At 35.7% G+C, this 16,024-nt stretch overlaps 1 protein-coding gene across 1 annotated transcript in view; it reads right to left on the bottom strand.

Annotated features, from left to right (window-relative positions):
* Positions 1-12,410: 12,410 nt before the first annotated feature.
* The window catches only part of LOC129222265 (cysteine and histidine-rich domain-containing protein 1-like), a 32,893-nt gene continuing 29,279 nt past the window's right edge, over positions 12,411-16,024 (bottom strand). The window contains exon 10 of the mRNA XM_054856744.1: positions 12,411-12,716. Coding sequence (XP_054712719.1) covers positions 12,570-12,716 — 147 coding nt within the window. The 3' untranslated portion in view covers positions 12,411-12,569. The remainder of the gene's footprint in view (positions 12,717-16,024) is intronic.

Genomic DNA, 16,024 nt, shown 5'->3' with positions numbered 1-16,024 from the left:
TGTAATAGCTACCTCTGCCGACCCGCTAGTTTGCAGGTTTTTATTAACTTTCTTTCACTAGTAGCAACTGTCAGCAAAAACTTAGTTCCCGACTATTTCGAAAGTAGAAGCTGTTTTTGAATCGGAAGTAATCACTTTTAAATCACACACAGCTGTATACGCCGCAATTTGGTGTAAAATTTCTCTCCAGACGCATACATACCCTGTGCCGGACAAAAGTTTTATTCTATCGTCGAATAGTTTTAGACCATTATTGGAATCTGCATAGAATTTTAGTTTATATATCATTCTAAAATTTCATGTAATGGTCTCAATAACCTCACATCACACCTTACCACAAGATAAATCAATTCCTTCTGGGATGAGTCACAAATTTTCGGACATGAAATTTGTCATGTAAAAGCTCCAATTGCCCTAAAAGAGGAATTTCATCCCAGTTTTCGCGATAAAAACGGATGATTTTTTTTCTCTGCAGAAGATAAATTGTTCTTGCATTGCTATCACTGGGCGACAAAGTTATATTTATCTTTCTTCTGGTGATAAAAAGCGATGTGTGAAATCAAAAATAGATTCTACACCCCCCCCCCCCCCAACCCTCTTTATGATAATACATTTCCTAAAAATATTTTATCCTAGTTTTTTGACACCGAAAGCTTATATTAATTACTCTAAAAGTAAAGTAGACCGAAAAATGATAACAGTCATAACCAGCATTCTTTTCTCTACAGTACACCAATATTGATTTTACTCGATTTATTTTATAAAAATACTAGTAGTACACGCACGGCTTTGCCCGTAGTAGAAAATTAAAAGATCATTTGATTTGCCTGTACGTTTACAAATAATGGATGATGAATTTCTCGCTAATTTGTTATGTTCATTTGCTCGCCAACGTTATGGTAACTTGCTCGTCCACGTTATGGTAATTTACTCGTCCACGTTATGATAATTTGCTCGGTAGAATGTTCTTAAAATTGGAATAGAAAAAAGAACAAAATCGAATTTTTGAAAAATTGTTTCGAGGTGCTCATTCCTATGCTACGAACTAATTCTATGCCAAATTTCATGAAAATCGGTCGAACGGTCTAGGCGCTATGCGCGTCACAGACATCCAGTCAGAGATCCAGAAAGAGAGAGATCTAGATATATCCAGAGACACAGACTTTCTGCTTTATTTATTAACTAGTGGTACCCGCACGGCTTTGCCCGTAATAGAAAATTAAAATGTCTTTTGGTTCGCCTGTATATTTACAAATAATGTATGGTGAATTTTCTCGCCAATTGGCTTGTGCCCATATTACGGTTCCACGTTATGATAATTTCGTAATTTACTCGTCCATCTTATGATAATTTCGTTTTTAAAATTGGAATAGAAAAAGAACTACATCGAATTTTCGAAAAATCGCTTCGAGGTGCACACCCCCATGCTACAAACTAATTTTGTGCCAAATTTCATGAAAATCGGCAGAACGGTCCAGGCACTATGCGCGTCACAGAGATCCAGACATCCTCCGGACAGACTTTCAGCTTTATTATTAGTAAAGATGAAGATAAAGATTTCTATTAAAAATATTTTTGCGCATTCTCTGCAGCAATTATTGCATATATTTGACGAATATACAAGGGTGCCTCAATGAGAAGACACGGGAGGTCACTGTGACCTCCCAAAAGTTTTATCTCATCGGCAAAAGTTGGAATTACGAAACGGTGACTTTGCATACATGTGCCACACTTCTCAAAATTTGTTATTTTGTTAAGTGCTATTGGTGACAAGTGGTTTGCAAATGTTCACTGTATTCATTCATTGTATTATTTGAAAAGGAAAAAAAAAAGGAATGAACAGGAATAATTTGATGGAAATGAGTCACTCAATTGATGTTACAGGTGAAAAGGAAATAAGTCTTTTGTGTCTTTTTTTTTCTTTCGATGTCGTCTAATGACAGATGTCAAGTCCAAAGGCTAAAAATAACTTGCTTTTATACGAATGAGTAAACGAGTTCTTTTCATTTTTGAAAATGACGGCATTCCAACAATTTTGGTCCCATTTTTTAGACACTTGAAAATAATTTTAGGGACTAATCAATGCTTTAAAGCATATGTCAACATCTTTCCTTTTGTATTATTGCATCGTATGTTCGGTAAATTGCATCTAGCTTTGTGTTTGAAAGATGTAACAAATAAGGTGCCACATTAATTACACGCCACACACAAGCCCAGAAGTATTTCTCAAATGGCATTAAGTAGCCACCTAAAGTGGCTACTTAAGGTAGCCACTTTAGGTGTCTTGTTCTTTAATTTTCAATTGTTCTTTAATTTTCAAATTATGAGCTACGTTTAAGTTAATTTTTTTTACCATGCTCCAAAAAAAAAAAAAAAAAAGAAAAAAAGAAAAAAAAATTTTGAATTTTGTCATCTTGAATTCAAGTTATGTTTTTTGCAATCACGAGTGTGTGTATATGTAGGCGTGTGTGTTTGTGTGTGGGGGTATGTGTGTTTGTGTGTAGGGGATATGTGTGTTTGTGTGTAGGGGGGTATGTGAATGTGTGTAGGCATGTGTATTTGTGTCTGTGTGCAGGCATGAGTGTGTGGGTAGTTGTGTGTATGTGTGTGTGTTTGTATGTGTATGTGTGTAGGTGTATGTATGTGTGTGTAGGTGTATATATGTATATGTGTGTAGGTGCGTGTATGTATGCGTGTAAGTGTAGGATATTGACGAAACCTGGAGACTGTTTTCGCTAGAGGTGCAGCATTGTAAGGACCCGGACGACGGTGATGCTGCGGAGGGTGCTGGTGAGAAAATAAAATCATAGGAACGCCAAAAACAGTCAAGTGAGAACAAAAAGCAATCGTGATTGCTCAAAAAAAAAAAAAATAATAATAATAATAATTTGAATTTTGTCATCTTGAATTCAAATTATGTTTTTCGCAATCACAAGTGTGTGTATCTGTAAGCGTGTGTTTGTGAGTGGGGGGTATGTGTGTGTGTAGGCATGTGTGTTTGTGTCTGTGTGCAGGCATGAGTGTGTGGGTAGTTGTGTGTTGGTGTGTGGGGGGTATGTGTGTGTGTGTAGGCATATGTGTTTGTGTCTGTGTGCAGGCATGAGTGTGTGGGTAGTTGTGTGTTGGTGTGTGGGGGGTATGTGTGTGTGTGTGTAGGCATATGTGTTTGTGTCTGTGTGCAGGCATGAGTGTGTGGGTAGTTGTGTGTTGGTGTGTGGAGGGTATGTGTGTGTGTAGTCATGTGTGTTTGTGTCTGTGTGCAGGCATGAGTGTGTGGGTAGTTGTGTGTTGGTGTGTGGGGGGTATGTGTGTGTGTGTGTAGGCATATGTGTTTGTGTCTGTGTGCAGGCATGAGTGTGTGGGTAGTTGTGTGTTGGTGTGTGGAGGGTATGTGTGTGTGTAGTCATGTGTGTTTGTGTCTGTGTGCAGGCATGAGTGTGTGGGTAGTTGTGTGTTGGTGTGTGGGGGGTATGTGTGTGTGTGTGTAGGCATATGTGTTTGTGTCTGTGTGCAGGCATGAGTGTGTGGGTAGTTGTGTGTTGGTGTGTGGAGGGTATGTGTGTGTGTAGTCATGTGTGTTTGTGTCTGTGTGCAGGCATGAGTGTGTGGGTAGTTGTGTGTTGGTGTGTGGGGGGTATGTGTGTGTGTGTGTAGGCATATGTGTTTGTGTCTGTGTGCAGGCATGAGTGTGTGGGTAGTTTTGTGTTGGTGTGTGGAGGGTATGTGTGTGTGTAGTCATGTGTGTTTGTGTCTGTGTGCAGGCATGAGTGTGTGGGTAGTTGTGTGTTGGTGTGTGGGGGGTATGTGTGTGTGTGTGTAGGCATATGTGTTTGTGTCTGTGTGCAGGCATGAGTGTGTGGGTAGTTGTGTGTATGTGAGTGTGTAGGTGTGTGTGTGTGTAGTTGTGTGTGTGTGTAGTTGTGTATGTATGCGCGTGTGTGTAGGACATGGATGCAACCTGAAGGCGGCTTTCGCTAGAGTTGCAGCATCGTGAGGAGCCCGTCGACGGTGATGGTGCGGAGGGAAAAATCAAAGGAACGCCAAAAACAGTCAAATGAAAGCAATAAGCAATCGTGATTGCTCAAAAAAATCCTCTTGGGTAAATAAATTCCTTCCGGGTTCAACAAGCGTTAATTAAGTTTAATCTTGACTATCGCAGAATAATAATTTATGGATTTGATCCTTTTACTCTAATGCCCCATATCTTTGAAGGATAAATGTAGGAGGGCGACCAGGCACACGTTGCGAATTTTGCCGGGGGGGGGGGGCAAAGGGTATAAGATTTAGTAAAAATTAGAATTTAAGAAAAACAGCAAAAACCACACGCAATGATATGGAAATACATTTATTTTCTAAAGTTGGAGGAGGAGGGCAATTGACTCCTCCCCCTCTCCCACACTGCTAGGCCTGGCTGCGATCCCTGTTTTGAGCAAAGCATTCACATTTTCAGTTTTATCATTGTTTTAAAGGAAAAATAGGTTAAACAAAGTTTTACTATCCATCCAGATTTTCTTTGCATCAACATTGTATTCGACGACTCAAACTCAAGCAACCGGATTTATTCCCGAATGTGAAAAGAGAATTAATTTACATATTAGCATCTTTGAAGCTTTGTATGAAATATTGAAAATTACAAAATCCCTATCTTCCCTTTCTAAAATTAATTTTTCACTTCATTATTGTCGTTTTTATACAAGGGCTCCCATATGCAAAATTATAAGGGGGGGGGAGGGGCTCAGATATTTTCCCCATGGAAACTGATTTCAGTGCGGATTAGAGTTATTACAATTTGACTTTTCAATAACTTATTCATTAACGATTGGAGAAGAAATGTTTTTACATTTTTGCAAAGAAAAAAAGCACTAAAAGCAAGGAATTCTAAAAGGGGGGGGGGAGGCTCGAGCCCCCCTGCCCCTTTATATGGGCGCCCTTGTTTTTAGAAACAATTTTTATAAACATCTGTTTTTTTTTCCTTGATAATGAAATTGATTTTCTTTACGTAGCGCTCTTACCAAAAGAGCCACTTCCTGATTGGAGATTTATATGAAAATGGGAAAATAGAAAGACTTTTCTCAACTGCCCTTGATGCACCAGAGGCGCAATTGGAAAGTCTGCAACCACTTGTGCAGCCAGCCACTCAACAGAAGTTGATTCATATTCATCTTGATGTAAAAGGTAAGAGAAAAATATATACATAATGTTACTCTGGAAGTAAATAACCCTTTCTTTTATTCCTAATGGAACAAACAACGCTGGGTCAGAAAACATAAAATAAATCGAAGTCACATGAGTTATTGGAAAATTCATGGGCCGCTGATGATCTGAATTTCTCTAACTGCAAATTTTATTTTCTTTACTAATAATAAAGCTGAAAGTCTCTCTGTCCGGATCTCTGTCTGTCAGGATCTCTCTCAGCCCGGATCTCTGTGACGCGCATAGCGCCTAGACCGTTCGGCCGATTTTCATGAAATTTGGCACAGAATTAGTTTGTAGCATGGGGGTGTGCACCTCGAAGCGATTTTTCGAAAATTCGATGTGGTTCTTTTTCTATTCCCATTTTAAGAACAAAATTATCATAAGATGGACGATTAAATTACCAAATTATCATAACGTGGAACCGTAACATGGGCGCAAGACAATTGGCGGGATACGAAATTATCATAACATGGAACCGTAACATGGGTATCAGCCAATTGGCGAGAAAATTCACCATACATTATTTGTAAATGTACAGGCAAACCAAAAAGACCTTTCAATTTTTCTATTATGGGCAAAGCCATGCGGGTATCACTAGTCATTAAATAAACCAGTACTGATTTCTGATCAATTGACGTCTGTATACCACTTCTAAAACTTTCGCAATCCTAAGTACCCCTCCGGGCGGGGGGGGGGGGGGCTTGCATAGATACACATTACTAACAATCAAAATATTTGATTAATTTTTTTTAACAAAAATAAAATAAGAACAGACGAAAAATGAAACACATTCACAAGCAAAAATAGTGGTTGCTAAGGCAACCTAGTGGTGCAATGTTGACCTCTTATGCATAAGGTTGAGAGGTTCAAACCCGGCCCACGTTAGTAGCTTTTCAGGACGCGGGAACAAGGAACTCGCCAGTGTTAATGTTATATAATCATGTGGCACAAGGTTGCCCCAGTGGCGTAGCTACGCTTTATGCCGCCCGGGGCGGTTCCTCAATTTGCCGCTCTTTTGATGGGAAATAGTTAATACATTAAAGGGTAAAAAGTGTTTAAATAAGATTTAAATAAAGAAAAAAAAAAATAAAAATTATTTTTTTCCTTCTTATTTCTCTTGCAGAAGAAAAAAAAGGAATTCAGAACTCCAACGAAAAATTACAAGAGTTAAGTCAAAATTCGGAAATTTAAGCAATTTTTTGTAACGGTTTATATTTTCTATAAACCGTAAAAAGGCCTTTAAATCCCTCCTGATTTTTTTCTTTTTTTTTTCAAAATTAAAGTTAGTTTTATGCTTTCTTTGGTGACGTTAGGAGACTCGGGAGTTCGCAAGGAAATTATCCGAAATTGAAGGCTTAAAAAAGCAATTTTAGGCTATCCTCAGTCTGTAGTTTCAGAGGAAAAACAAACAATATAATGCTGAGATGTCCACAAGAACAACACACATTTTGTATTTGAATAATTTTAACGGGTTAAATTTTTTCAAATCAAAAGTGTGAAATTGCCGCCCCCCAAAAAGTGCCGCCCGCGGCGGACCGCCCCTCCTTAGCTACGCCACTGGGTTGCCCACCTGGGGGGGGGGATGGCACAGCATTAAAATTTTTAGGGGGTATTTTTACTTTTTTGGGGGGGGGGGGGGGGGTGCGCTTGCACTTAGCGGGGTAGGCACCCTTGATGTGGCATGTTAAAGATCTCATGGCATGGGTGCTCTCAGCTTAATTCCTTGCAAAATATTTCATCATGAGAGCCCGGATGTCAGGTGAAAAATTGGGCACCAGAATTCTTATTATCAAGTGTTAATGGCATTCGCTAATAGCTTTGCCACACGAAGGAACAGTTGCCAGTTTCAAGGAGATTGCTGCATAAGATCAGCAAATCGGGAAGAACCAAACACTTAGCCCCATTAGAAACGAACAAACAATAACTTAATTAAGGTTTAGGTTTTATTTGTAATTTAAAAGATTGATTGCAACCAATTTGAAGATGGAATTGCTGTGACAACAGATCAGGGCTGCCCGAAGACAGGGCCGGATCAAGGAGTCGGAGGCCCTTAGGCATTAGAAGTGATGGGGCCCCCTGGAACCATCGCGAGGTCTGAAAACAGGGGCGGGGGTCTGTAGCGTTAAATTTTTCACACCCACCGCGCAACACATATATTTTTATTGAATACAAACAAGGAAGGAGCACTCCCCCCCCCCTTTTTTTTGAAGAAAATATAACTTTTTTCTTGCATTTGCAACTTTGATATTTCTCCGGGGCCCCTCATGACCTCGGGGCCCCTAGGCTACTGCCTTCATTGCCTATTTGGTAATTCGGCCCTGCCCGAAGATATGAGAGGGCACCATAAACTGAGCTTTCATTGCACTTTAATTCGGTTTTGTTGCTTTTTTAAGTATCTCGTTTTTAAAATAGTTTTTAATGCAAACACATTAGACTTAATTTGTCTTTCCAGTTACACATAGAGTTCAGATTTCGTACTGTTATATAATAATTAATACATAAGAATGTGCGGTACTTTTCCTGTGTATGCCACCACAGTTTACGCGATTTTAAGAGGCCAAAATTTATCTCATAGTGAATTGAAGTGTTTATAATTATAACCAACCTCATTCCTGCATGTAGAGATTGGGGGGGGAGCTCAGGTCATCCCGGGCAACGTTCCAGCAACAGATGTAGTTCTTCGTTAAGTTACTTCTCGAGTGATAAAATCTATTGTTCGTTTTTAATTACTACGATTTTTTTTTTTGCATTTTACTTTATTGTATTTCATTTTGTTATGCAAAATTACTGTAGAACCTCAAGTAGTTTAAATCCCTTTTTACTGTAATCCAGCTTAATCAAGACATTTCTTTGAACTTTATGTTGCCTGTATTTCTATTTCTGTGTACAGAGTAACAAATATTAAACTTTTTTGTAAGATAATGAAAATACTGTACATCCTATTCTGTTTTCTATCTGACCGTTTGAGAAACTTGTTGATTTCTGAAAAATATACCTTGTTCATTCGAGATTTGTGACGTGTTGGTTTGCAGAAAATAATTCACATGAAAGCCTTTTAGCTAAAGTAGTTTCCTCTGTACAACCTACAAATATTGAGAAAATCAGACGTGACAGACCTAAGTCAAGATAATTTGAGTTATTTATTGACCAGTTAAAGAAAAAAGTTTAATATATTTATTTTAAATCTTAGAAGTATTTTTTTTAATGCCGTCAAGAGCTAAGAAATACTATAAAAGTTCAAAATTCATTTTTTATGTCCATTGTCTGTGGTAAAGAACAAATAAAAATAAGTTTAAATTGTAAAATTCTTTAAATTAATCAATTTTTTAAAAAACTTCTCAGAAAATTTAAAAAAAACCCCCAAAAGTGCGCTAAATAATGGGTTTTTTTAAAATTAGTTTTTTCAAAAAAAACAAACCCATTGGGTCCAATCCGGCCAACCCTGCTTTTAAGAGAAAACTAATGACTCACGTATCAATAAGTCTTTACTTCATGAGTTAAATTCTGTCTTGAAGCCTTTGTATGTAAAGAAATATAGTTTAGCAGAACAAAAGCTTTTTTTCTTATTTGATCTGAAATAACCGATGATTTCATCACCCCTTCCCAACCATTCAATTTAAAACTTTTTCAAACGTTATATTTATCTGTGTAAATTCAAAGCATAACTTTATAATCAGAATTCAACTCTGTTCGTAACAATTACTGCAAATTCTGCAATTTGTTAACAAGTGCAGAACACTGAACTGAAAACACATTGTAACCCCGAAACGTATGTCTGGATTAATTTGCAACGTTTGGCCTGCATTAACTTTGTTTTGTAGAATTAATTTTCAGCACAAAGAAACCCATTTTTTTCTTAAGAACTGCTCATTATTTTTCTTTAATTAAGAAACAAGTTTATCAGAACTGTTTAATAGGCTGATTCAGTTTTAAGAACATTAGTTTCATATATAAATATATATATAGTATGCTCATATCTTGTAAAACTTGAATTTAGTATTTTATTGACCTCTTAAAATATAGTGATTTGTTTGTACCAACTCTGATATTTGATTAACCCAACACTTTAAGGTTTAATCTTACAATGAAAAAGTTTCATGTACATCTGTTTTGCAGTTACAAGAACTCTCTTTGTGAATGCAAGGAAAAATAGCCATGTTAATTTTTTTTTTCATCTTTTGTGACTTCGTTTCTGCCAGGGCGATTTTAAGATCATTGGTGCTGAGTAATATAGGATTTATACTTGTAGACAGAAAAGTTGAGGTCTTCCATCACTTTTCAAGGTTATTGTATCTACAAAAAATAAACTTATACTGGGTATTGCATAACTAATGGTCTATACTATATGGTGATAGACCTTGCCAAAACAAACAACTTTTACAATGCAATGTGGAGTCGGGATGCAAACAGTCGACCGCGAGAGGGCGCTTTCTCAATAGATCATCCATCATTTGTACGTTATTCCTTTCCATAGTTGCAGCACTACTGTTTGACCACGGATTGTATGTAATTTGGCAATCGGCCAAGTAAGACATTCCATCTAAGTGAAACTAGCAGGGGAGAAAGGAAAATAGCAATGGTATTTTGATGCAGGCGTTTTATAATGTCACTAGTGCCTAATTAATTTATTGCATTTTCGAAGTTGAAAGAGAGTGAAATCAGTTTCTATGGAACAACAAAAAGAAAAGAAAATGTTTTCATTTCGCGAGGAAATGTAAAATCAAAATGGTGAGCTCAAAATTATGTAATATTTTTTGTAGTAAGAATATAGTTTGGATTTAAAAGAATGCTTGCCGTGAACGAATTGTCATTTGTACAAAAATGCGTCTAAGTAATTAAGCAGCAAAAGCACACATCTGTAACGAACTAACTACCACCCCAATAAACTAATAGATACATCTATTTCCACATATAAACCGGATATTAGCCTTTCCATATAATCGAAGGTTGGACAGTATTTGAATTCAGAGGAGGCAGATATGCTCTTCCTTTACGGATGTGCAAATGGCAACGCTAGAGAAGCGGTGAGACTTTACCATCTGTGTTTTCCGAACAGGGCGCTACCCGATTGGAGAATATTTTAACTTTTATACACGCACAAATCTCGAGGACAGGCTCATTTCTCCGAGAAAGAAAAAATACAGGTCGACCACGGACCATGAGAATGACATATCGAGTTGAGGCAATCCTGGAGGCAGTTGACAACTAGTGATGTTCCGGATATCCGTATCCGCGGATATCCAAGGGAAAATAAAGATCTGTATCCGTATCCGTTACTTTTTTGACGGATCTTTTCTATTCTAAAAATTCTTAAATATTTGGATAAAAAGACTCTTAAATTCTGTTTCAATCAGGTTTTATTCCCTATTTAAATTATAAGGTATCATTTCAGAAGCCAATTTGTATCCCCCGCTCCAAAAAGAAACGGGTAATTAGTTTTAAAAATGTATCTGTGCGTCTAATTTGTGGCATCGTAGCTCCTAAACAGATGAACCGATTTTGATAGTTCATTTTTCGTTCAAAAGGTGACTTGATCGAAAGTGTTCTTAGCTTGACCTCGTTTTTGCAGAACTTGAATTACCGGAAATATTAATAAAAACCGACTTAACGTATTTCAGAATTATGGTAGTAAAAACTTACCTATACGTTAAAAATATTGGCCCCAAATTCAAAGAACTAAGTTTTCTGCGTTTGTTATTTGTTTGGAACTTCCAAGTTATATACAGTCAAAGCTATATCGTATTAAGGAAATTTTAAATGCAATTCAAGGCCTTTATACTCGTGATCAGTAGCTATTTCATAGTCAGATAAGGAGAAAAGCTCAATGATTTAAATTTTCTATCCGTTGTCGGTTCATATTTGTTAACAATGTGTGTTCTGACCCGCAAAATCCATCTCAATATCAGGTCTGCATGTTTTTTTTTTAGTTTAATATGAGTTTCTGTTATTGTTTTGGGTTTTCTGTTATTCTTAATTTTGGTTTTTCTTGGCATTCCTCAAAAAAAAAAAAAAAAATGTGAGACTAAATTCTTTATTTATTGTTTGTAAAGGTGTTCCCGGCTCTGTTATTCTGTCGGTTGGGGTAAGTTGGGTGGAATGGGTCAGAACTGCATTTATGCTGAAATAAAATGCGAAAAATATTTCTAGCCTGTCCAGTAGCAGCTTTGCACTCTTGCTCCTGTATTCTACATCTACCGTGCAAGCTAGAAAATTTATCACATTCCATCTAAGCATTAATGCAGCGTTGACCCGTTCCTTCAAACTCTCCCTCAATTTTAACAGAGATTTCCTTAAAGAGTAAATCATAGTCTTGATTATATTTTCGCCGCAGATGACATTTTTGAAGAAGCATCGTTATTATTCTGACGGAAATACCTTCCGTAACAAATTAAACACTTGGATAGTTGAACTGGGAAAAAAAAAATTAAGATCCGTATTCGTGGATCTTGTCACTAATGATCCGTATCCGGATCCGCGGATCTACTTTTTTGATGATCCGGCACATCACTAGTGAAAATTGTTTGTGTTGGCAAGATCTATCCCCCATTACAGTATGATCAATTAATTTTGCAACACCCTGTAGATAAAAGAGAGGCGATTACAAGTTACTTACTAACTTCAATACTCTTTTTTTTTAAAGAGCAATTGCTAAGTGAAACAATACTTTTAAAAAAATGAAATGTGTGACAAACGGTTTAGGAAGTTAACACATTTCTCACACTAGTCAAAATTGCAATCAAAAATTGAATATTTCAAGATTTATGTTAGAAATTAATTAAATGCTAATTTCTCTTAGACCCTCAATTTTGGAATCTCACTCTATTTAAGAATCTGCTTGTTTTAATACTGCTTCTATTCCTTCTTTATTTGCACGTTGACATTCATTTTTATAATATTTTAAAACTTTTATATATGTTTCCAAACTTGATAGACTTGCATAATTTTTTTGAGTATTTTTGTGAATTTTATCCACTATAGCTGGGGCAAACGTAACCTGGCAGCATTGTGAAGGAATCCCAAACATAGCACCCCGAGGCAAGTTTTGCTCCAACTATATTTTTTAATCATATATATATATATATATATATATATATATATATGTTATGAAAAAACCTAATACTAGCTTTTTTACTAAGCATCCAGCATTGACAAAATATTACTTTGTCAGCTTAAATTTAAAAAGACAACACAAACACAGTACCAAAGATGACTTCTCCAAAACATTTATTGAAAAAGTAACAAGATTGCCATTAAAAATGTTTTCAATAAATTAAGTATTTTTTTTTTCCTTTTTGAAATAAAACTTAACAAACATTAAAACAAAATACAGATGATTGGATGCAAAAAATTCCAATGTATGCCTAATATCAGTGTCATTTATCATGGAGTGTCATATTTTTAAAGTTTGCAATTTTATCTTTCAGAGGGAGATCTTTCCATGCAACAAGTTCAGACTTTTTCAATTTTATTTCTACTTTGCTGCCCAAGTAGTTGACGGAGCAATTCTCGACATCGATGATCTAAAGAGAGGAGAAGAAAAAATCAACATAAACAAAAAACATTGCTGGGAATAATAAAGAAAGTTAGAATGAATTATCAAGCAACAGGACTGGAACATGGTAAGTGTCTTTGCTTGTTAATACAGTGCAGTACCTTTTATCCGGGAACCAAAAAACCGGGAAACCAGAAAACCGGCAACCTTTTGCCGATTTTACTGCCATTTTTTTTAAATACGCATTTTTGGCAATTTTTGAAAAACTAAGCATTTTTTGGAAATGCCTATAAGAAAATGAGCGGTTTCTTAATAAATACCATATTACTCATCTATAACTTGGGGAAAATGCTTACAGAAATAAACTTCAAAGAATTGTCTTTAACGCAGGGAAAAATTACCGGAATATTTTCTTGAACTAAAAAGTACACGCGTAAGTCTGAAATTTTTGTGTTTTATTCCAACTGAAAACTAAAGAAATGAATGTTGTCACATGATAATGCAATATTTTATTGAATGGCCTTTAATCAAAACCGTTTAGAGAGGAAGTGACGTCGCAAAAGCGCGTGAAACGCCGCGATTTTCAAATTTTCTGGATAGTTGATGGTGGAATCTAGAAATCGTTAAAAGCAAGACTGTAATAAGGTTGTAGGAACTCATAAATTAAATTTCAGTTGGTATTAACTTAATGCAAAAGCAATAGTTATTAATAATCGCGAACGAGAAACCTTTATAAAAAAGTGACAAAAAAATATGCGTTCATGAAAACAAATTCTCTTATACACTATAGCAGAAGAATCGCACATTTACGTTCAAAAACTTGTTTCATGCCCTTCTCTTCATTCTCTTTCATTTTAAAACATCGAAAATTGGTGTTTTTCTTTCCTTTTCAAAATGAATGCGAGGGTGTCAGGTCTTATTGAATAACTTAAGGTTTTTGGCGTTTAAATTATTCTCTCACTAGCAGTTTTTAATGTTTCGATATTGATAAGCATTTCTGAACTGTTTTCTTCTTATTTTAATACGTATTACTATTTATTATAGTAATTTAGGTTTTATAAACAATCGGCCAAAAGCTCTTTTTAGCGATCCAGAAAACCGGGAAATTCAGATATCCGGGATAGCTATGGTACCCAACTTCCCGGATAATTGTTTCTCTACTGTACATGTTATACAGGGTGTTCCGTTTTAACCTGCAAGACCTCTATTTTCGCAACCGTTAGTCCTAGATGCATAGTACTTCCAATTGCAGAAATGTTCAAAACCAGATGCAGAGTTAAGATATTGAAAGTTTGAAGCAAAAATAAATAACAAAATACAAATTTTAACGTTTAACCCTAGGTCCCCTAACTTATGTTCAGTGAAATAATCTCCATTGAAAAATTAATACCAACACAAAAAGTTTGACATTAGTGCGACCAATTTTCCCAGAGATATGAACTGCAGCGTTTTGAGACTTACACCACTTTTCACTCGCCGTCAATAACACCTTTTGGGGGAAAGTATAGCAGTTAAACAAGGGTTTAAAATTATGTGTGTGCATAGAGTGAGGTTTTTCAAATTGTTCAAGGTTTTGTAGTATGTTTTTATGTATCACGGCATAACATTTGCATTTATTTTTGAATAGAAATGAAAAATATAAATACTTTGATTTTTTACTTCTATAACCTGTCATTCTTCTGAAAGGGTGATAAGTTCCAATCTCCTCTTCTGTATAATCCCTTAAAACTTCGATCTGGAATATCTCCTTGAGTTTTTGTTGCACAAATGTCAAGTTTTTTTTTGTCTCTAATTGTTTTCAATGGAGATTTTTTTTCTAAATATAAGTTAGAGGACCTGGGGCCCGTATAAAAAATTAAATTTTGTATTTTTTGACTCATTTTTATTTTTAAATCAAACTTACAATATCTTAACCCTGCATCTGATTTTGAACATTTTTGCAATTAGAAGTATACATTTAGGACTAACCATTGCAAAAATAGAGGTTTTGCAGGTTAAAACAAAACACTCTGTATATTCAAAATGAACATTTTACAAATGGATAGTCAGTCACCTAAGGTCATTATCTGGAAATAATTTAAAAGTGTATTTCGACACCTAATATCTGGTTTGTAACCTATTGTACTCATCAACATGTCCTCTAGTATATAACATAAACATGTTTCGGAGCCACAAAGAGAAAACATTTTAAGATTAACAAGAAGTTCCGTCTAGAACTAGACGAGCCTACTTTCCCGTATACCCATACTACTTTCTAGTACCTGATCAATATTCTCAAAAAAAGCTAAAATCGCAAATTTTTTCAAACATATTTTTTTTAATATTTTAAGCTGATTTCTAGGAATAAAATATTCCTTACTTTTCTTCAAAAAAACGAACAAATAAAATAGCAGCACCTTTTAAACAAAGCAGCTAATACACTTCTTTCCATTAAAAAAATTTTTTAACAGCTTTTAAAACGAAAAAATAATAATAAGTTCATTAAAATAAATACATCATATAAAAAAAATCGTTTCTTTTTCCCCTGTTGCCGAAAATAATTTTTTAAACGAATTAATGCACTTACCAAAATAAAAAAAAAACAATAAAATGTCAACTTAAAGAAATAATTTTCATTGTCAAAAAAAAAAAAAAAGAAAAATCGTCTGCGCATATTTTTCGAGTTTATTCACCGAAAACCAAATACCTAAATTAAAACTTTAGCGTGAAAATAAAAACAAATCATATCAACAATAATTATTTCACAGTTAAAACCACAGCAGCGGAGTCAGAGTCGGAGTCAATCTCATTTTGGGATAAAAGAGTCGGAGTCGAATATCCAAGAATCGGAGTCAGTCATTTGTCCTCCGTGTATAAATGTTTGCCAAAGCTACGAAGTCAGAGTCGAAGTCGGGGAGTCGGAGTCCGATTAATTGTCGGGAACAGGAGTCAGAGTCGGTGTCAGGTCCCCCTAAATTCTCGGAGTCGGAGTCGGGAGTAGGTCGTCAAGAGCTATTTCCAACAAAGTTTGTTTGAAGTAAATCCGCCTTCAAGTACGGAATCTACATTGACTTTCAGTTTCCCCGTAGGCGCTAATGTTAAGGGATTTGAACTGTTCAAAATTGAACGGAAAATTGTTCAAATCAAAAAGATATCTTATATACAAGTTTTTTTACCAAAAGCTTTTTCCTAAAAAGCTTGTTTGAAGCAAATTCGCCTCACAGTTCGGAATTGCTTTGAATTTCCCCGTAGGCGCTAATGTTAAGTTTTTTTGAACTGTTCAAAATTGAACAAAAAATAGTTCAAATCAAAAAGTGAAATATGGGAATGAGGTGTCCTCGCCGAGATCTTTCGAAC

The sequence above is a fragment of the Uloborus diversus genome, chromosome 5, assembly GCF_026930045.1.
Source record: "Uloborus diversus isolate 005 chromosome 5, Udiv.v.3.1, whole genome shotgun sequence".
Classification (NCBI taxonomy): Eukaryota; Metazoa; Arthropoda; class Arachnida; order Araneae; family Uloboridae; genus Uloborus; species Uloborus diversus.
Note: the sequence above shows the minus strand (reverse complement) of the source record. Positions and strands in the feature narration are given on the sequence as shown.